Source organism: Buceros rhinoceros, unplaced genomic scaffold, assembly GCF_000710305.1.
Source record: "Buceros rhinoceros silvestris isolate BGI_N320 unplaced genomic scaffold, ASM71030v1 scaffold9524, whole genome shotgun sequence".
NCBI classification, from domain to species: domain Eukaryota; kingdom Metazoa; phylum Chordata; class Aves; order Bucerotiformes; family Bucerotidae; genus Buceros; species Buceros rhinoceros.
Window position 1 is genome coordinate 21602 of NW_010410017.1, and position 23068 is coordinate 44669.

Consider the following 23068-nt stretch of genomic DNA (forward strand, 5'->3'; position numbering starts at 1 on the left):
AAAAAAAGTGGGTGCTGACCTAGTCACTTGGACAACCCATCCTCCAAGAAATAACCTTGCAGAAGAAAAGTAATCTTGAGTGCAATTTACCATTCATCATGGGCTGGGGGCTTCTCTTCCTTGGGTAATTACAGCTGAAAGAGCGGCCTCTCACCCAGCCCTCAATCAAAGGCATGTTGTGTCTTTTAAGTAGTATCTGTTCAGCTGGGGAGAGTATGTTTATGTTTCTCATATTAAAAAAAAAAAGGGGGGGGAAGGAGAAGAGAAGGGAATCTGAGGTTACTGTTTTGCTGGAAAAATGTCAAGACTTGATTGGCAATATCCCTCTAAACCACAAGTTTGTAGGAGAGAAAACAAAACCATTGGGTTTTCTGAACTATGCCTATGCGTGCTTCAGGAAAATGTATAGCGTATAGGTCAGTTTTGCTCTTAATATAGCTGTGGCAAGCGTATGTATAATTGAAACGCGGAAATACTACCCCATGCTGTTCAATGAATGAAGGGAAAACAACTCTTTATTATTCCTGGGTTCACATAATATATAGGAACACTATTGTCTTTTTTTTTTTTAAAGCCAGTTTTAGCTTTCAGATGTATTTTATTGTCTGTGGGAACATGTGTTTTACAGACCTGTCATGTGAAAGCTATTAACAAGAGGAACTGGAGAAATAAGCCACGTAACTGTGGCATGTCTACTCCCTGGGTTCAACTGTTGAGCCGCTGCTTCAAGTGCATGTGAAATTGGATCACACTGAGCGACATTAGCTCTTCTCCTGCAATTTTTCGTTGGGAAACTTAAGGATTTTTAAAGTGGCCTATTAATATTGGATTGCTGGTGTCAGAGGCACATTTTGGGGCCAAGCTGGCTAGGCATCAAAATGGTGAAATAGTGGAATGAAGATCAATGGGATTCACGCAGATGTCTGATTTTATTTACCAGATCTGAGCTGGGCAAGTGGTTCTGAAACCTTTCCTTGCTGGTTCATACATGTGGTGGAAACCGTCCTGCCCTGCCAAGCACCAACATTTGCAATTAACCCATTTCCAGAGTTTTTAGAGAAGACCTCAAAGGTGTCCTGAGTGGTGGACCTGGCTGCTTTTCAGTACCTGAGAGGCTTCAGTTGGTTGTCCCTGCTCACAGGTGATGGAGATTCTTTTTTTTTTCTCAGGACTAGGAAAACCCCTTAATAATTCTGGATTAGGCAAACCTATTAACGTATAGGAAAAGGAGCAAAATGGATTGTGCAAAGTGACGTACAGAAAATGGTTCATGCGGATATGTGGAACATTAATTTTATGACACTTCAGCAACTCGCACGGTGTTGTTGCTAATCACATCTAGCAGACCGTGATCACCACGAATGTACCGTGGACAAATTTATGTCAAACCCAACAGTACTTCATTTTTTATTTTACTTTTTGTTTTTAATTTTAGAAGGAAAACCCCTCTGTCTCAGACTTGTAGCTGTGTAAACAAACCCACAGATACTTAAGCAAGCTAGTGGTTGACAAATATTCCCTAGTGCTTTCTGTAGCATCTGGGAGTGAGACCTGTTGTCTTGGCCCAAGGACAGCTTGAACCGCTGTGGATTTGTTTTCCCCTTACCTGGGTTTCGCCCTGCAAGTGGGAGGAGGGTTTCCTGTACCTTGTGGTTTGTGATTTACTCTGAACGCAAGTTTCAGGGAATATGGGGCTTATTTTGGTGGGGATGTACTGCTTCTCTTGGTGACAGGCTTAATAGCAAAGATTGATGGGGATACTGGGGCAAAGGGAAGGAGGGTGCCCTGCCCAAGGTAACATTATGGCTGGGAGGTACCCCAGGGCTATCCTTCCAGATTCTCTGAAAGACTTAGAACGTTTTGGAGATACAGACATGCAGCAGTTTTGAAGGGTCCCCGCCATAGTGTGTGTCCTCCTAACTTGTCACCCTGTGTTCTCAATCAGATCTGCTCCATGCCTGGTGCAAAGGTCCAGCCAAGCTGTGTAGATGCAGGTCTCCTGCACAGAGGGTTCGCAAACTGTATAAAAATAGATTTCACATGGCTTTAATGTGATTGAAGGTGAAGGGGCTATGGTGGGAGTTCAGCAGCTCTTGTGGCTGGGCTGGTTGGGTGTGAGCTCAGCTTTCCCTTGTGTGGATGGGACAAGGATGGATGTCCCACAGCTGCCCAAAGCATCTAGTAGGTACAAACACACATATGCCTTGCAAATATGGAAAAGAGGAAGGCTTCAGAGGCATAAAAGTAAAGGGGGGGGTGGAGTGTAGCTGGACTGACCAGGTAGGTGAAGTTGTGCTGATACTCGATCCTCCAGTATTTGTTTGCACAGCTCGGGGCTGCCCGGCCATGGGGTGCTCAGCAGAGCATTGGACCCTCCCTGGAGAAAAGTGCCAGATTCTTTTTCCAGGCCTTTTGCAGGGGAATTGCTTTAGGGGTCCATTCCTGTAAGTTAATATTTGCAATGCACAAGGCTTAACTGAAACCAGGCACTGCAGACATCCGATAACCATAACAGAGGAGATGCTTTTTCCCCCGCAAGGGCAACTTGGAAAAACAAATCCCACTGCTATTCCCTTTGGAAAGATAGCAGTAAGGAAAGAAAAACATCAGGAACGGTGCTGCCTGGTTTGCAAGGGGTTTCCTAGTTGGGTCTCTCTTTTGACGAGTTGATTGTGTTTGTATTACTGATGGATTTGGTTATTGTTTCCCCTTCTTTCTAGCTGGGTTGCCCTTCCTCATCATTGAAACAAGCACAATCCAGCCTTACCAGCGGGGCTTCTACTGTGACGATGAGAGCATCAGGTACCCGCTGAAGACGATGGAGACGATCAATGATGCAGTGCTGTGTGCTGCAGGCATCCTCATCGCCATCCTCGCAGTAAGTACCACCTCTGAAACCTCCTCGCCTGTCCCTTGGACATTCACAATGGCTTTTTGTTACCTCTTGAGCCAATGGCACCAATGTCCCTGTGGTACTGGGGATTTAATGCAGTCTTGCTGGTGTGTCCATGCTATCTAATGAGGTGCACATCTCCTCTGTGATTATTTGACTTCCGCGTTCAGTGTGGAGCAATAAACATTTGCAAATGAAAGCTTGTAATGGGAGGTATGAGATTAGTCCTGAAGCCTGTAAACAGGCCCAAAGCTGTTTGGGCAAGTCTGTGAGCTCCAGAATAGCTTTTTCACCCTCCAGTGGGAGTTCACAGTAGAAACAATAAGACTTGAGTGACAATAAGGACTTGGAGTGCAAATAATTCTTGGTAGTTGACTATTTTATAAGGTATATTTAAAAAAAAAAAAGAGATCTTTTCAACTAACCAGTGCCTGGAAAAGTTTCACAGGTCGGTAATAGATTTTTTAAGAGATTGTATATTACAGCCATTTTAAAAAGACGATTAAAACCTTCCATGGGGAGCATATTACCAGAGTCCTCACTGTAAAAAGTAATTAATGCACCCCTTCTCAATGCCTCCTCATTTCTCTTTTCCTGCCAGTTTTCCTAGAGCTGTGCTAGGAAGTAATTGCACGGAGAAAGATTTTCATGTCAGCCAAAAAGCTGAATTCAGCTCAGGAAGCTGAGACTTCTCCTTGTGCCAGCATGTATCTGGTGCTCGGGCAGAAGGCAAGAGCTGTCTCTGGATTGTTGGTTAAACACTTCCAGCTGAAGATGAAATTCCCCTATAAAAAGTACCTACTTTTTCCTTCTCACCTGCTGCCAGCACAGGTCAGGTGCTTTCCCAGACACGCTGCTGCTGCCTTGGCCCTTCAGCTGGGAGGGGTGGAGATGGAGAGATCAGGAGCACTTGTTACCTCAGCTTTCACCTTTCCTCGTATGAGCCATGTCATGGCGATAGGTATTTTAGCATACATGGTGCCACCTTTGGTAATAGCCTGTCCTCATCCTTGCTGCTTTGTGCTGTGGATCTCACCATCGTTTCCTGACCACATATACTCACTTAGCAAAGCAGGTCCCCCAAACTGCCTTGTTCCTATGCCCCCTCCCTCCTGAAAACAAGCCTGAAAGGTGCCAGAGCCCCAATTCTATAAACAGGGCAGAATTTCATTGTGCAGGTGAATTACCCCTGAGTGTGGAAAAGCCATAAAAGGGAAATGAAAAAGCCTCTCATTTTCACATTACTGCCTGAGCTATCGGCACACCGGTTCCATGCAGAGTGTGCTTCTGATCAGTAACGAGGCAGTGGCAAATACAGGAGTTGGAAGAGAAACTGGAAACATAATCAGCTGCCTAGGTGATCCATCAACTTGCTACCATGAAATAGCAGGTCAATTAAAAAAGAAAGAAAATCCCCGAGGAATTAGATGTTTCTGCCCTGGTTTTATTGTGCCCACAACAAATGTTACTTAATAAGGTAAACTCAAAAGCTCAGTTATTTGCTGTTAAGTGATACTAATAGCTAACGAGGAATTGAAGCAGCAGATTTCTTTGCTATGGCAGCATGCATGGAAAATTCAAGTCACCCTGACCTCTTTATTCAGATGTAACCCAGATACCAGAATTACTGTAGCATAATAAGAATTCCTTCCAAATCCACAAAGCACTGACTCTGCTCCTCTCGCTCACAGTGTTTGTCTTCAGAAGGCAGGACAGTGGTTATGAGGACTTCCAGGGAGCTGGCATTTCGGATGCTGCAGCCAAAATTTCATGCCCTTGCTTTACATGGCATTATATGCAGTCTAGCCCAGGGTAAAAGGTCCAGGTCATGTTTTAAATGTCTTGAAGACACCCAAAGTGCTCCTTAAGTAAACATCAGAGGCAAAGACCTTTGCTTCGATCAGGGTGTGAGAGCATATGCATTTGGGTTTAATACCTATATATTTACTGACTTCAGGCAAATTTCTGTGCAGGTGACCCTGAAGAGGCTCATGCCCCTGAGCTGTGTGCTCTCACATCTTTCCTAACTGCTGTTTTTGCTGGAGGATGGTTGCTCTGATTGGCATGGATGCATGTTGATAGTCCCTGGGATGGCCAGGGCAAGGTCATGTTTTCCTTTTCCCGAGTCTCATATGGGTACTGCTGCTGTGGTCCTGTGTCCCTGCACCTGATAGGTCTTGAAAGCCTGTGAAAAATACCTAAAAAAATTGATTTCCTGAATGGTCTGAGTTACACAGCTGGATTAGCTGGTGGTTTTTACAATTAAAGGTGATATACTTCAATATGATTAGACACAGGGAACGTTACTCCAGAGATGAAAGTGATTAGAAAAGCTCTAAAAGTAATTACAGGCTAGTTAGATTGTTGGTGATACCTTATAACGCCAATAAAATGGGCATGGCAACCAAAAGACTGCAAAAGGCATTCACAGGCAGTGAAGTTCTGTCACTAGTTCTCTCTAGTGACCATCTTTCTTCAAAGCACGTGGGAGCTGTGCCCATCACGTAGGTACGACATATGTTCTGTGCGGATGGCTCGCCTGAAGTGCAAGCCAGGAGAAGAGCTAATATCTTAAAGATTTTGGTTTTTTTCCAGGATGGCCTATCAGTTCATGCGCATCTGTGCTACATTAGTTTTGCACTGTCCTGCTTTATCTGGAGCAGCACTGCCAAAAAAACAAGTTTACCCAATTTTTAGCTTCTCATTAAGGTTGAGCCACAGCTTTAACTAAGCGGGGAGGGTTCATGGCTGCCCAGCAGCATGTTAGTGAGGGAATGAAGTCTCCAATTTACAATCTGCTACATGTGTGCAATTACCCAGACCACCAGCGGTGAGAGAAAAATATTAATCCCCAGGCTTTTGTTGGTCCCTGTTTAAAATGGTCACATGCCTTTCCCAGGCCAAGAGCCTCAGGTTTACGTGGATCTGTTTGTGAGTTTGGAGTAACGGCACATCTGCCAGTATCAGATGTCATCCTTAATTTGCCTCATTGCCTCTCTGCAAAAGCCATGAGTTTTTTGCCCCATAGCTCTCCTTCTTGTGAATTTAGGCTTTTGGGAGGCTGCAGGCAGTGGCCATGCCCTCATGCAGCAGCCTCTCAGTCCATCCAGGACAACCTACAGTTGCCTCCTGCCAGAGGAGCACGAGGTGCTCCAACCTCCCTCTGCAGTTCTCATGCCAGTAGATTTCCTGGCTGCTCCTGCTATTGTGCTGGAAAGTGGTCCAAAATAGAGGTAGACCGTGGTGTTTGGAGTCTGAGAGGGTTAAAACAACGCTGGAATGGATTACCTGCAGCTCCTCAAACAACCGTTGGCCATGACCAGATTTCTGATTTCCAAATTGCAGCGGTGATGTGTAAACCCTGAATGATGGTTCAGCCACCCAAAGTATTTCTGTGCATGGCAGCAGAATGCTCTAGCTTGGCCTTTATTTTTTATTGTTATAGTCTTATCTCTCTTTGATAAAGGCTGCTTAGCTGCCTTAGGTCAACCTTAGTTTTTTTCAAAGCCATAGTACAAGTGAGTTTAAAAAATGATGCAGCTTCATCTTCTCTTGGTCTAATTGCCATACTTTTCTAGTTTATTAGTTTCCAAAGGTTGTGCCAAGCTTTTAAAAAAGGTAGGCAGGGGAGCCGCGTCTCCTGCACACTGCTGGCAGGCTGCCACGCCAGGAGGAATATTGCTAGCTGCTCCAGAAAGGGATTAACATGAAGGCGTTTTTCCTGACAGTTAATTTTACATATCGCAGTCCTCATGATTAGAGAGAGGCAGTGACGAGGGGCCAGACAAAAAAAAAAACCTCAAAAATGCCTCAATTTATTACTCAGGTATAAAAGCATTTAAAGTAATGAATAAAATCCTAAAGCTGTAAATGCGGAGCTCAAAACCTAGGTAATGTGACAGAGAACAATTTAAGCCTTTGCCTCTTTGGGAGAGGTGAGACATTTGGACTTCATTTCACAGCCCGATTTTCATTAACCCCCCTTTTAAGAGTCAGGATTAAGAGAAACTGGGTCCTCTACCCCCCTGACAGCGATTTATGGTGATATTGTCAAACCCCAGCACCCCTGACACAAGAAAAACATAATTTGCTGCCACGCGATGGCAAGACCCCTTGAAATGCTCAGAAATGCCAGTGTTTATGGAGGCTTTGAGCAGCTTGAATTGGATCTGGTGACCGCAAATCTTGGGCCAGAATCTGAGAAGTTTGGGGCTTTCTGAGTCTTCCTCTGTTGTGTTCATGCTTTTCAGAGAGGAAGATAAGCAGTTTCTTGAGGATGTTCGTTTTCCCCAAAATCAGTTTGATATGAGGGTAGTAGATCTAGCCACTCATTTCCAAACACACGCTGATTCTTTATCTGGTCTATGTTAAATTTTTTTTTTCCCCACTATGCTGGTATAGATCTTGGGCACTGTCTCACTTCTGTAAAGATATGCCAATGGGCTAACCCAAAATCTAGCTTTTTTTTTTTTCTTGTTTGTTGAATTTTTCCATAAACAACATTTCAAGCACTGCGATCTCTTTTTGAGAGGGAAGAGGAGGAGGATGAAGAGATGATGGGCTATGGGCTCTCTTTCCTCACTGTGGAAGCAGATTTCTGGTTCAAGATGCTTGGACCGTGAGGAGCTGTTTTTTATCCCTGCATTTGTCACCCATCACTGGTTTTGTGCAGCATCTTTCCTGCTCTCTAACCTCTCTGTTATGTTTCCCCCACAGATTATAACAGGAGAGCTCTACCGCATCCACTACCTGAAGGAGAAGTCGCACTCCTTTATCCAGAACCCCTACATAGCTGCTCTCTACAAGCAGGTGGGCTGCTTTGTTTTCGGCTGCGCCATCAGCCAGTCCTTCACAGACATTGCCAAAGTGTCCGTCGGGCGCTTGCGGCCGCATTTCCTGGAAGTTTGTGATTTGGATTTCTCCACCATTAACTGCGCTAAAGGAGTTTACATCCAAAACTACACCTGCAGGGGAAGCGACAGCAAGGTCCAGGAAGCCAGGTGAGAGCCTGTGGCATCAAAACGATGGGTTGCTGCCATCAAAATAGTGTCTCACACTAAATATGTCTGGGGGTTTCTGTGCCAGCAATAGATGATTCAAATGCTGCTTTCTCTGCAAAGGCTGTAACTGTGATGTCTGCCAGTGACGGACAGTTTCCCTTGGGAATTGAGGGACTCGGCTGAATAGTATTTCTTTTCCTTTCTCTTTACTCCTACGCTATTGTTTCCCCGAACGGTTGCTTAATGTGGGAATTCACTGTAAGAGCTGAGCTCATGGTGAGCAGTTTGAGCTATCCCATGTGGCAGAGCAGAGGGCTTCTCCTCCGAGGAGGTTCCATGCAGGCAGGGCTGCCAGTACCTCCCCTTCGAGCTCTCTATAAGATCCATCCGATGCTCAACTTTGACATTTCCAGGGGTGCGTTTCACATGCTTCAATTAAGCAACTAGAAAAGTTGCTCACTTACTTTTTTATGGTTTCCTGGTTATTTGAGGCGAGACGATGAGTTATTGGGCTATCCTGGAAATAACTGCTGTCCCATGAGTAGACCAGGAAGGGATGAACAATGCAAGCATCCTGTCCATCTGTCCGCTTTCTGCCTCGTGAGTGAGCAGGACGGATAAAGGAGGTTTTACACCCTGAAAGATAGGGGGTTGTGAGTCCCTCTGCTTTGGCACCCTCTCGATAGCAGCAGGCAAGTCACCATGTTACACTGAAAATCATAATACAGAAGATTATAATCATAATACTTGATCTAGTGGAAGGCATCCCTGCCTATGGGAGAGGTGGTTGGAACTAGATGGTGTTTAAGGTCCCTTCCAACCCAAACCATTCTGTGATTACAACGGCTGGTTCTTAGCACCTGCTTTGTTTTTGCAGGAAATCCTTCTTCTCTGGGCATGCGTCCTTCTCCCTCTACACCATGCTGTATTTGGTGGTAAGTAACGTCAGCATTGCTTAACATTAAGCTGATTTATTCCCTGTCCCCCTTTTCCAAGGCACCCATCCACGTTTGGTAGCAATAACGGTACAATGAGCATCAGCGCTAGAAGGTCAGTTGAAAAAGAGAGCCTGAACAAGCTGGTGGTGGAAAGATTCACTCCCACCACCAGTGGTGGTTTTTTTGAGGATGGAGACTCCTGGGATGATAGCTGAGCTATGCAGCTTTGGGATGTAGCCAAGGCTGCAATTAAGTGTGAAACCTACTAATTCCGTGGATGACCTGTGCAGTTTTGTTCACTCCATGTTGTGGGTTCCACTGGGGAGAGTTTGGGGTGAACCAAAATGTTGCATCAGTCGAGGGGGAAGGTGAGCCGTCACACCTCTGTGGGGGTTGAAAGCTGGTTGCCACATGTGCCAACGGAGCAGGTGGAGCAGCCTCTGTCTGCCTGGATCCAGAACGGAGGGCTGGGACTTGTTTTTCTTTGTCAGTGAGAAGTGGCTCTACCCTTCCTGCGCCGGGGCTGGGGCCAGGGCAGCAGCCAAGGTGCTTCCTGTCAGGGCTGCGGGAGGCACATTGCCCACACCCTCCGAGGGGCTGGACCCACACTCAGCATTTTGGGAGGATCAGGAGAGTGATTTGTGTTTGGTATTTTTAATAATTTTTTTATTATTTAAAAAATCAGGGAGAAGGTTTTGGAGTCTTTTTATGCCCCCCATCTCCTGTAAGCTCAGACTAGCAAGCAAAGAAACAGCATCGCACTGATTAAAACATTAAACACGAGTTTTTTATCTATGAACAGTGCTTCCCCCCATCCCTTTACCCTCTGAAAAGATAAGCAACCACTGCTCCCTCTTACCTTTCCAGCCCTGGATCTCACCCTTCCCATGAGCAAGTTCTGTAATTTAATTACTAAGCTTTGCAGGCTGTTAGGGGTGCTGTATTAAATTATTTCCTTGTTTTCCCCCTATTTTAATTTGGTTTTGGAAATATTTTGAAATGTCTTCAGTAAACATTTTGGCTGTTTTCTCCCAGTCATGTTACAATGCAGAGCTGCCTTGGCAGTGCTTCACAGGAGGCTCAGCCCTCCGCTGCTGCTGTAGCAGAACTTCCCGAGCTGAGTTTGGAAACCATTGCTCTTATTGGCATGTATTTATTTCAAGTGAGATCTGTGGGTGTCAGAAAAGTCACCCTTAGATACTTTCAAGCCTGGCATCTGGAAACAGTGAGCACTGCCAGTCCCTACTGATGGTGGTTTCACTTTAAAAATTCAGGAGGATTTGGGTTGACCTTCCAGGTATTTTTTTAGGAGATACCCCTGGTCCTTTTTGGAAGCCGAGCCCAATGCTTTACCTTTTGCACAGAATCATGCCCTGCAGCATCCTTCAGGTTAGGGGACAAACATGAGGGTCCATTCCCAGCTGGGCAAAAGCTCACCCTCTCCCCTCGTTTCCACCCCGCTCACTTTGACAGTGGCTGCCCAGTGTCACCAGGGCTTGACTCGGTCTGGCTGGCACTCTGCAGAAACAATGTTGCTTTGCCAGGCTTTTTTTTGGTTGTGTTTTTCTGAAAATCCAGCAGCTATGGAGCAGGCAAGAAACAAATAGAAATGCTGGTGACGGGGTGCACTGGAGACACCCAGAACTGCAGCATGCATGCAGTATTCCCATGGATTGCATGGAAAACCTGCATGGCTAATTTTCCAGCACTGCTTTGCACCAACGCCTGCTGCCTGCTTCTCTTTTTAACTTTGCAGCAGGCTTCAAAAGCATCGTTTAGCTCCCATGTAATGCTTCGGAGCAGAAAGTTTCCTCTGATCTCTTTGCTACCTTTCTCTGCCCCATATGGGAGCACTTGAGCTCTCGGCGCTCAGCAGTGCCTGCCTCTGTATCTTAGGCCGACAGGATACTTCACTTCTCCCTCTCCATGGAGGGGTTTTGATGCCCAGTCCATTAAGAAGGGTTTTGGTTTTTGCCTTGTCCCAAAACTGGGATGAGGCTGGTAGCAGGCTCTGTCTGACCAGCTGCTCAGTTGCCTCGTGCCTTAAAAAGTCAGGGGAAGAATTACACCAAGTTTTCAGTCATAAAGGAGAGAAGGGAGAAAAAGGCAACTTGAGACAGGACAATATCATCGTTTCCTCACCGTATCATCTTTAGGGTCTCTTCCAACCTAAATGATTTTATGATTCTAACTTGTATAGCAGCATCCTGCTCTCCATCACTTGAGCTTCCTGGCTGCTGTCACAGCCTGAACAAGACACCTCATAGAAAAAGGGAGAAAGAAAATCTGTCATGTTGCGGAAGCTGTTAATATAAAAAAATAATTAAAATAATAATAAAATGAGGTTATATTAAGTCAGAGGGATTTTATTTAATGCAAAATAAACCCCACTGTCTTGCCCAGCTCAACAAATGAGTGGGGTTTTGAAAGCCTGAATAGAAATGTGGCATCCACCGCCAGCACCTGCAGAAGGCAGGTTTGGTGGATTTAATCAAGGAATCATCTCAATCACATCAGCTGTTCTCTGGTTCCTGGGAAGTGAGAGCTGTACCTGCCAACTCTTCGGGTACCGAGATTTCACCAGGAGTCTTTGCAGAGTGGGGGTATTTGGGGGCTGAGCGCTTGCTGCAGAGACTTGGCTGATCAGCCGTGTGCAGAGCACATTCCCTATTGAACAATACTTCATGTTTCAAGGATAAGTCACTTCCCGTCTTTCCTGGTGTTCCCTGGCTTCACTCTTAGAGCCCATTCTGAATTATAATGTTTTCCAGTTTGCCACACCTGATGGAGACGAGTGCCAAAAAGTTTAGTTGATCTATTAAAAGATACCTGGATTCCCATGCACCCCATGGGGCTTTGCCCGCACCACAGGGCTGGATTTGCCCAGGTATTGGGTGGATGGGTGACCATGGCTTCCCCATCGCCTGACGCAGCAGCAAGAGCCCTGTGGTATCCACCAAGGAGAAGCAGCTTGGCCATGGGCTTCCCATAGGAAAACACAGATTTGGGGGAAAAGTCCCAGAGAAAGGCACTTGCAACACGGTCAGATCTCCTGAGATTTAATTCTAAATGCTGGGACTTCAGGGCTAAGTTTCTCGCAGCCTTCTTGTCACCAAGAATACTAAATTAACATCAGGCCTTTGTACAAAAAAATTTAAAAGGGGAAATAACGCTTGGGTAATCTTCTTTGTCTTAACTTTCCTTGCTTTGTTACTCCTTGGCTGAGTGAGCCCATAATATGTATTTATAGCAGGCTGAGGAAAGAGGAGGTATGCAACAGCTTACTCCTCACAGCCCTCTGGACCTGACCCACACCTCTTGGTTTTGTTTCACTACACGTGGGAGTCTGTGGAGAGTGAAGGGAGCTTTCCACTCCCCTCAAGCACGCCAGACCATAACGCTGATTTTTTTTTTTAATGGTATGAAGTTGCCTGAAACCACATAGAGGAAAAACTAAACTAATTATCAGAAAAGCTGATAAATTAGTATCTGTCAGCAATTTTGGCTGATTCAGGACAAAATGAGAGTAAAACAGGGCAGCTTGCGTGTTTAAGGTGTGTTGACGGGTGAGGCTGAAGACCTCAGGGTGTGTTTTAGTGTGTTCTACTCATTTATATGAAAAATAAGAAATGTTGCTGATTTTTGTGTGTCTGGGTGAGTGTGGCGCTTTGCACTGAAGTATGGAGAAGATCCCAGAGCATTTGTACTGCTGAGTGATGGCATGCCCGTGTGAAGGGAACTCCGTGGTGGTTGTGGACTTGGAGTCAAGTTTAGCAGTGACCTAAGCAAGCAAATAACTGGAATTACATCAGAGGCCAGGGGCTGAGGTGTGAACTGTATTGCTGAACAGATGGGGATATTCCCGATGCAGTGGGAGGATTCTGTACGCCTAGCAAAGGCAGGGAAGAGGCAAATGGCACATGCCTTCAGTGCTGGGAGGTCTTTGCCCTTCTCCTGTCCTTGTTTCTTGGACATCTTCATGCTAAAAGCTGAATTCTGTAGATCCCCTTCCTCCAGCTGGCTTTGCCCAGCCAGGGCAGTGCGTTATCCAGGGTGAGTTTGGGTTTAAGAGGTTTTGGCCCCGTACTACTTTGGGTACTGCGCTGTTTGCAGATGGGGCTGGGGCTGGAGGTGACTTCAGGTCAGACAGTCAGAAACAAGACCAGCCATTTCCCAGAAGGAAACCTTAGCTGTGACTAAGGGACGTGGTTGATGGAATTCATCCTCGTGGTGGGGAGAGTGTGAAGAAGATGAGATTTCTGGGTGCAGAAAGCCCCAGGAGGCTGGACGTGATGCTTTTAGCCCGTCTGCCCTGCCAGCACTTCATTGAAGGGTTTGCTCAGGGATTGCATGTGGCTGCAGGCTGCCCACAGCAGCACTGTGGAAGTCCCCTGGCAGAAGAGCAGTGTGACGTCCTTCAAGCCATCTGCTTTGTGGTGACTGGACCTCTGCCAGGAGACAGTGGATGTGAGCTCCAAATACCTCCTGCTCTGTGATTCCATTGCGTTCCATCCACCCGTGTTCCTGTTGATCTTCTCTTGACTCTCGCTGTCCTGTGATGATCTGTGGTGGAAATAACCCTGGATGTGGTCTTGCTCCTCCATTCCCTCCCAGGAATGGCTCTGTCCAGCCCTACGTTCCCATCCAAATCTGGCTGTCCTTAGCAGGCAGCATTTCAGATTTGCTCCCCGGTTTTTAGAAAAACCTTCAAAAGCAAGTTTTCAGATAAATTCCCAGGAACTTCCCACTTCTTAGCATTAATTACTGGTTTAGAGAAATTCTGATTCTTTCAGCTCCCGAACTCGCCTTCCATTTTTTGACCTTCTCTTATTAACTATTTTTTTTCTTTCATACTGAGGGCAAAGTTTGGAGCACCCCAAATACTTAGGGGATCTGCAGCACCCTGGTCTTTGAGCACAGTTTGCAACGTACCACATGCTCATAATATGCTAGTGGAATACGAAAAGTGCTCTTATCACCTTTTTTTTTTTCCTTTTTTTTTCTTATGAATGGGGAACTAAACAGCAGTTGTTCCAGGACTTCTATTGTGGCAGTAAAAGGAGCTTAGTCGAGATCCTCATACTGATACAGCACAGTGTCTGAGATGCATCTATTTGGATGGGTTTTACTCCTCTGAGATATGCAGGTGTGGGTGTGACTTGGGTGCTGGGGACTCGGATAGCACCCAGCACACCCCGTACAGTGCCATGCTGCCTTTGCACACCTTTTCCAGGGCTGAGGAGTGTAGATTAGGCACACAGTTGGTGTGCTTCAGCCCCAGAAGTAACTCAGGGTTAGCTTTTTATCCCCAGTTTTTAATTGCTGCTTTGCTTCCTCACCTGTAGATGACCTGTTTAGTCCAAGCTTGTGGGATGAAATGGTTTGAGAGCATGTCAAGTCTGTGCAGAAGGGACAAATGTCAGATTATTCAGCAGCCAATTTCTCTCTTAAGGGGTTTGACATGCCAGAGCCTCAAGACTAAAGTGAGATGTTGTTTTTCAAGTCTTTCTGGTAGAACTGAGAGTAACAGTTTATAAGATAAAATACTTGGAGCTCATTTTGCACTGCAAAATACTGGATATATACAATATACTGGAACCTGAGTTTTGCACTGTCACCTGGGCTGAGACTCTTGAGCATGAAAATAATCTTGAGCCTAAACCATAGCAGTAGAAGCATTTTTTTTATATCTTGTGTGTGCTTTAAAAATGTTACTCTCCACAAATGCTGTCTTTTCAAGGGACGCCGTCTCTGTACTGAGAAGTTGTATTTAAAGGTATCAGGACCTCCAGTTCTCTCTGTCACCACCTTCCCGGAATACTTCCCAGGAGTATCCTGCCTGCAGGATATTCTTAGTTTTTTATTCTAAGTTAATTCTTAGTGCAGATCACTGGGTGCACAAATGTCATGGCAATGAAAATTCAGCCAGCCTAAGCACTGCAAACTAAAAATACAGTTCCCTGCTAATGAACCGCAGAGATATTTGCTTGCAGGATGAAGTGCCTGCTGTTAAATAACTACAAGTGACTGTGCAGGATGGAGTTGTGCTATTTTACAGCTCCAGCTTTCCAGCTTGCTGGTGGCTGCATTTTACCTGGGAGGGAAATACCTCCTCACTGGTGGTAGATTTATGGGGTTGGGTTTTTTTTTTTTCAATCTTTCAGGGCAGAACATGCCTCATAATTTTAATATGTTGATTGTTGACTCTTCTCCTGAGTGTAGAAATTATCATCACAAACTAGAGAACCAGCCTAGTGGTGCATTTGCTGGGCTACCCCAGCATGGGTTTGCTGTGGGGATCCAGAGCTCTGACTCGTCCCATAGCATCACGTGCAGCAGTGTTTGTGGGGTGGGGTGGGCGCTGTGGTGATGTAGCTCCGTTCCTAGGCTGGGCTGGTTTGCAGATAGATTTCCCAGAATCGTAACAAGCATTAGCCAGCACGGATCTGTGTTGGTACTGCTCTTTTCCATGTTAATTGGCTAACAATTTGGATAATTTGGAGAATCTGCTGCATTCAAATGACATGATGTTTCATTTCCTCTAAAGAGCCCAGTGTGTGTTCTTTCCAAAAAGGGGTAAATACAATGTTTATGCAACAGCCAAACACACAAAATTGGCCAGAATGATACTTCCCCCCTTATCAGCTTTCCAGTTAATTCTGCTTTTATAGGTAAAGAGTGTAATTAAGTTATTTGTGGTTTCAGGGAACCCAGTTAGAGCTTCATTCCCTTTTATATCAAGGCAGCGTAAACTGCTTTGAGTGTGTAAAAGGGATAGTAAATGAGTATTAAAGCCCTTTCCTACTCTCTGATGTTGCACAGTTCAACAAAGAGTGTTGGGTCCAGTGCTTCTTTTGGGAACAGACAGAAAATACCTGCTGTGGCTGAGCCCATGGGCTGCAGATCCGAGCTGCAGGAGCCAAGCAGCATTTTCCAGGCGCTTTTACACTTTTTGAGCCATAGAGTACCCCCTCCCCAAGCCCAAAGATTGCTGAGGCGTCCCTCCCTTCCCGCAGCCTTCCTCCCTGCGCTGTGCCTGGCCCCGCTCATCAGTGGGCAGGTTGCTGTTTTCCTGTCCTCTCTTCCCCCCCAGCTTCCCGGTTCCCACAGGAACCAGCCATGCCCGCCTGCCGAAACGGAAACAGGCCTGAGATAGTCACGGTGGGGGACAATGTCCATTTGACGTCACGTCAGCTTCGTCTTTTTGGGTCAAGCCAGGACCTTGCTTTTCCATCTCTGGGTAGGGGGGAATTCCTGTGCCATGTGGTGGGGTGGCTGCTCCTACACCCCTGCAAACCCCAGGGCTTGGGGTGGGAAACATGATGGCAATGTTAGATGCATTTTGCATCCACGTTTTCAGTGGTTGCAGCTGCATCTGGAAATCCTTGGGGCTGGCTCTGGTGGTGTGGCATGGTGCATTGATTCCTGGTTTTCCTCTGACAGATGCTGTGGGTCCTGCGTGTCCCTAATTTGGGACCTTGCTTCTGTTATGCACTAAATAGCAGTGGGGGAGAATTTCCTTACTCAACCCGATGGGATATTATGTGGAGGCTGAAGCGAGGCTGCGGTGTGAACTGGGATGTAGGGAAGTCCCAAGCCCCTGACCCTGGCTCACTGAGGAAGGGATGTACCCATCCACCTCTGTCTTCATCCCCTCCATGGGTTAAAATCCCTCCAGCTCCACTCTGCTCTGCATGATGGAGGCCACATATTTACCAAGAACATCATTCTCCTTTGATAACTCCCCCTTCCTTGAGCCACAAGGGTGCTGGTGCCCCCCAGCCAGCCCCACAGAGCAGTTGCTGCTGTGTGTGCGCATTCTGGGCACAGATTCTCCTTTGCTGCCATCAAATTAACCCAACCTTTTTATTTTCCTCTTTTCCCTGCAGTTTTATCTGCAGGCCAGATTCACATGGAAGGGAGCCCGCCTGCTCCGTCCCCTCCTCCAGTTCACCCTCATCATGATGGCGTTTTACACCGGCCTATCTCGTGTGTCAGACCACAAGCATCACCCCACTGACGTGCTGGCGGGCTTTGCGCAGGGAGCCCTGGTGGCTTATTGCGTGGTGAGTACAGTGGGGATGTTGGTGGGGGTCCTGAGAGTATAGATACCACACCAGCCCATGCTTCTGCAAGCTCACGTAGATCCCTCTTACAGCTGAGGGTGCTCGCTCCAGTGTCCTCCCCATGAGACCAAATGTGTAAACCTCATCTGCAGGTGGAGCATAGCTCAAGAGCAGAGCACCCTACCAGCCTGATGGTGGGTGCTCTGATGGGCACCTGCCAATGGAAGGTGCAGCCACTGGTGCTTTACCCTCCCCAAGAGCAAACACTGCTCTCATGCTGGAGGGTGAAGCAATTCTGCTTCTCCCTCACCAAACAAACTCCATATTCAGCGAAAAAAATGCAACGTTCAGGGGTTTTCCCCATCAGCCTTGAGCTCCTGGAGGCAAAGGGCCCCTTTGCCCAGGGAACTTGGCATGTGGAAAAGCTGTTCAGATGAGGGATAGTATTTCCCTCTTGTCCAGCAGCATTCTCCAGCTGCCCTCAGTAGTGAGCACCAGCCCGTTTGCAAGGCTTTCCGCCAGGACCCAAGCAGGGAGTCTGGCACGGTTGGGATTATGGCTCTTCCCTGCACAATCCAGCCAGAAGCCAGACCCTGGGAGTGGGAGCTGGTGCCTGCCCAGCGAGGGGAGGCAGGGTGCCTCATTTGGTGGTGGGTTTTTAATGTAGCGAAAAGGCTCGTGAGAAAACGGCAAACAAAAGCAGTGCCCGCTTGTCTTCGGCTGCTGAACTTGTTCTCACGCAATTTGCTTTCCAAAGAGTGACCTGATTGCGCAGCCCTGTAACTCGAAGTGACACATGTAGATGTTTAAAGTAGGCAGGGTGGGGGGTACCAGGTCGGGTGGCTGCCTCGCAGAGAAACAAAGGGACTGGTGGTTATGGTCCTGTGTCTGTGTGAACTCCTGAAAGCAAGATTTTAACATCTTACCACTTTCTTGGTTGGTTATTTGTTGGTTTGGTTTTTTTTTTTTAACTGATCTAAAAGTAAAGCATCCCTGGAGGCAAGGAATTAAGTTTGTTAATGTTATATTTTGCCAGGAGATAAAATAGGTTATTTATGTACCTCCCATTCATTAATATTCCAAAACCAAGACAGAAATGTCATTGTTGGCAAGTTTTTATGAAGTGTTGTTACCTCTCTGAGCAGTAGCTGTTGGATTTTGCCAATGCCTAATGCCATTGCAGGGTTGGCAAATTCAGCGAGGGAAACTAGAGAAGTGTGTGTGTGCTGCTGTAATGCCTGCTGCAGCGTCACAAGTCCTGAATTGCAGTATTGTCAGGGTGCTTCTCCAAATCCTGGTAACCTTTTCCTATCCCAGCAGTCAGCTGTAGCACCACGATGGCAGCACGGGCAATCCTGGGGAAACAAGGCCCTGGGCCACGTGGGAGAAAAGAACCAGCTTGTCTCAGTCCAGGTGCCTGAATTCGTATCGTGTGGGTTTGTTGAGACACGAAGTGCACATTGCCAGGCGGTTTTACAAGTATGGAGGAGTCCTCACCTCTCCATGTGCCTTTCTGCTTGAGAGGTGGGATAACAGCAGTATACAGGGGGAGCAGGGACCAGGCGACCCATCCCTGGATCCCAGCAGCGGTTTCAGAAAGACAATAGCTCTCCGGATGCTCAGGATGGGTGTCCGGATGCTTCCTGGCTGAGATGAGCGGTAGGGCTGGCTGTCCGCTCCGGCAGCTGGAAGTTGTGCTGGGAAGGGGAGGCTGCGGCAGCGCTGGGCTGGTTTTCCTGTGTCGAGGTAAACCGACATAGGAAGCAGCTGCCTGGAGTTGTACAGGCAGGCTCAGGTTTGCCTGCGAGCCCGGGGCAACCTGTGCTGCTCTTCCTAGCTGGCTCATGGAGGGGGCAGTGGCTAGGGACATCTCGGGCAGCAGTTAGGACTTGGGGTATGGTTTAAACCCACCCCTTGTCGCATTTCATGAGCTTGAAAAGAAATATTAGTATGTTCTTCTCCTGAACGTGGCTTTGCTGGTGTGAGCTGTTGCCTAGGAGGGTCCAGTAGACTTTCCTCCCTTTCAGGAGACAGCTGCAAGGGACCAGAGGAGGAGTTAACTCGAGACTCCCTAGGGTCTGCATTGAACATATAGTTTAGCAGCTTTTTGCTAAAATTACTGGTATGTCCTGGGGATCCTTGCCTAGCTCTGGGATCCAGCTCTTGTGCACAGGATGATCTGAAGTAGAGGGAGGGACCTGGAGATTCATCACCTCCAACCCACCCTGGATGATCCCTGACACTCCTTTCCTCAGCAAAGCCTTCAAGAGTCCACCCTGATGATAACCAGGGGCTGTTAAAATACCGTAGTTATCAGGCTGTAACTTTCAGTAGAAACTAATTGTGGGTTTCATCTCTGAGGGCTGCCAAAGCTTAAATCCAGCTTGTGCTGCAGCAGACGCGTTTGTCCTTCAGTGCTTGAAATAACAAGCAGAAAACATTAGTGTCAAGCACTTCCAGCTGATGAAACATTTGGATTCAGATCCAGAGGGAAATATGATGAGGATTTCTTAAATAGAAATAGTTTTTATGCGTCGTATATATGCTACATGTCTTGTAGTTTATGGCTCATCTGATGGAGAGGGAAAAGGGCAGATGTTGGAAGGACATGCTCCTGATATTGCTCTGGTTCGCTTAGATGAGGTGTTTTAACGTCTCTGTGATTAAAGATTTCTTCAATATAAGGAAAAGGAGTAGGAATTGTTAAGTGGCAATATAAGATATTGGCTGAGTTTGTATAATACACGCTCAGTCTTCTGCCGTCAAGTTTTCTTTGTGGGTGGAGAGCACCTTCTACAGGAAATGGAGCTAATCCAAGTGAAAAACTTTGCACGTTTATTAGTCCTTTTTTGTGTTAAACAGTTCAAGCATTAGGAGGATTTAACACACTGTTTTAACCCCCGAAGATCATATTTCATGATTCCTATAAGTGTTTATATAACCTCCAGCCATGTTAAAGTGAAATATTGTTTAAAGAGAAATTAAACCTCTTACCCACTCTCTGATTTAAACCTTGAAAAGCAGTGAGCAGCACAGTAAAAGCTAAAATACCCAAGATGACACTCCACCACAACTCATTCCCATCCAAAATAAGGACCAGACTTGGTGTATCCACATATGGCTCTTGCACTCGGCAGTCTCCCCCTGTAAATTGATTTGTCATGGTTGTCTTGGAGCAGAAATTGGACATCTTTTTGATTGAATCCAGCTCGCCAAGGTGGGCAAGTGAGCGAGATGGCATCAGAAATGCACCAAGCCAGCTGAATGGGGGTTTTACAGTTATTAACAACCCAAAAGAAAACCATTGCCAGAGCAGTTCAACATGCTTTTACGCTGATGTGGCAGCAAGAGGCCAGCCTCCAGCTTGCAATACTCTGTGGGATCAGCTGGATCCTGTTTTTTAACCAAAGGTACAAACGCTGCCACTTGGATGCCCTGTAAACAACTTTATCGGCTCTGTTACACAACTAGGCAGCCAGACACATACACTGAAAAAAAAGAGCTGATTTATATGTCAGCTCCTTCCCTGCTTTTCCATGAAGCAATAAAAGCCAAGCAACAACAGCTCAGCTTCCTGCATCCCCGGTTATAGTTGTAGGAGTAAATTGCGACTTAGAGCAGGTTCGCTGTCTGTTCAGCTCAGGTCCTTATCTGCCCGTGCTGATAGTGACTTGCAAAAGTGGTGTCCAAGGACAACTAGACCTGCTGTGTAGGGCTGTGGGCAGCTAGAAAATGTGGAGATGCAGATGGGGAAAACCTTTGCTCCCTCCCTGTGTTACCCAGCCTGGGTGTAATAATCTAAAATTACTCCTTTGAGCACCTTGGACTGATTTTTTTCCTCTGATTTATCTTGTTGCTTAAATGTTGCATTTGAGTACTGTGGGAGAAAATTCAAATGTGCTGATAATTCTTACAACCATGTACTGCTCCTTCTCAAGGCTTCAGCTTGGCAAACCCACAGCTTGGTCCAAATTGTCAGTGCTTAAAGACGCCTGAGAGGAGCCGGCAGATTTGGGCTGGCAGAGACAGTCAGGAGCAGGACCAAAGTTTGGGGCTTTGGTGCTGACTAACAAAATTATGAGTCCTTGCCACTTTTTGCTCCATCCGGAGGATCTGTGCAGTCTGATTCCTTTCCCTTCTGGTGCAGGGTTGAGATTTGGCAAGGGAGAAAGTGCCTTGGTCCTGGAGGACCGATAAGCTTTGTGCAGTGACTGCCAAGGGAGGATGTGGAAGTTTCCTTCCAGCACTTTGTTTCTTATTGTGTTGCTACCTCCCAAAATTGCCAAGCACTGGCTTTTTTTACATCCGGGAGAGGGGTTACATCATGGGCTATTTAGGAAGAAGTAGTCAGGAATAGCTTCTCCTCTCCTTAGGCTTTGGAAGCAGACCTTGGCTCTGTACCGGTGCCTGGGTGGGGCATGAGGAGAGCATCACTCGCCATTGACTCATTACCGATAAGTTCAACACAGCTTTGATTTGAAAGCTTTTAATTGCCTACCTGATGTCTAGCTGAATGAATTGTTTCACGCCGACTCCATCCCTAAAACCACTCACCGTGAGTCAGGCCAGCCCTTTGGAGACCTTTGTTGTTTCATTGGAGCGTGGGCCATGTATCTGTTTCCTGGCTTTTCCACCCGTCCAGCAGAGGTTTGGATATTGCACTCAGTGATTACACAGTCAGAAAGGACGTTGTTTTGTAATGGTTTTTGCTGTGTTTTGTGAGGTCAGAGCCTTTTTCTGTGTGGCACAGAAAGGCGGTAGCAGGCACTTTGGATTTCACAGCTATTGGTGTTAGGGGCAGACGTTCAGTAGCACAAGAAATGCTGGTTTTGGAGCTTAAAGATATGTATATGGTTCTGTAAACCAAGTTTTTGAACAAAACATCATGCAGTATGGCTAAGTTTGCCTTTTCTGCTTATTCCTACAGGTGTTTTATGTCTCAGATCTCTTCAAGCCCAAGAAAAAGATTTGCCTGCCTCCACCACCCATCCGGAAAGAGATTCTTTCACCTGTGGACATCATTGAGCGGAATAACCATCACAACATGGTGTAGACCTTCAAGAAATCAGATGGGTGTCATATTTTATTTTAAACTTTTTTTTTTTGCAAAAAATGACTGCTGACAGCAACTACCTGCTGCTCTCAAATCTCATCAGACAGTAGAATGTAGGGAGAGACTTTCTTGCCCGACCAGTGAAGTCTTACTCTGTGGTCTTTTCAACTTGCGACATTTGGATGAAAGGGGTGGTGGTCAACTAAGTCAGAAGCGACAATGAGAAAGAGAACAACAAAATACAAAAGCCGAACAAACAAAGAGAGGTGCCGGAGTTCTGGATGTGCAATTGGTTTGAGTGTTCATGTTGTAGTGAACGCCAAATTGTTCATAGCCTAATGAACACTAAGGGGTTTTGGAAAGCTGGCCATCTTAGGGGTTTTTACTATGAAGATTTCCAATGCCTGCGAGAAAAAACAACTCACGACTAAATTGTATAGCACTATATATGAGAAACAGCACTGAGTCAAGAGCTGGGATTGGTTTTTAAGAGTTGCTTTTCTCTCTTTTTGATACGAATTTATTTTTGCCTCCTCTGTTCCATACTGTGACTTAGTTTAGAAGAAGCTTGCCCAGTCAAAGATCTCTGAAGGGTCTCTGTTCACACTACGTGCCTTTAACGAGCAGTGCAGAGACACACAGTGAGGCTCATAGCTCTATCCTCCACGCAGAGAAGCCGCATTTCTTCCTCTCTGCTCGTTCCCTGACGAGGGTTCGTCCTGCCTGAGCCCCCAGGCATGCGCAGAACCCACAAATGGCCCTTCACGAAAAGAGCATCCTCCGCTCCCCGGCCATCCCCACCAGCCCAAAAAATCACAGCAGATTTTCTGTGTGCCCACGGGAGCCAGCAGTTTGCAAGTGGGTAGCGGCAGCTCTGCCGAAGATGTGTTCGCACTATGACCTTGGGGCTGAGTCCCGAGGAAACATTTATTCTGCAGTTTCGGGACGGGCTGCTGGGCGGCACGTCCCAGCCTGGATGTCAGTCGGTTTGTGCATCATCCCCTCCCCTCTTCCTCCTCCCTTGGGCACCCTGGTGTGCGCCACGGCAGGTACCAGGTCCTGTGCTCCACTCGGTGACATCGGTGGTTAAACAGTCGTGCCTGTATTGAGTGTGATTA

At 46.6% G+C, this 23068-nt stretch overlaps 1 protein-coding gene across 1 annotated transcript; it reads left to right on the forward strand.

Moving 5' to 3' along the window:
• Positions 1-2666: 2666 nt before the first annotated feature.
• Positions 2667-22003, forward strand: PPAP2B (phosphatidic acid phosphatase type 2B; the record flags this gene model as incomplete). Its single annotated transcript, XM_010135440.1, has 5 exons — positions 2667-2878; positions 7610-7893; positions 8771-8828; positions 16721-16897; positions 21825-22003. Coding segments are annotated over 5 exons (857 nt in total), but the record flags the coding sequence as incomplete, so codon positions are not given.
• Positions 22004-23068: the final 1065 nt, after the last annotated feature.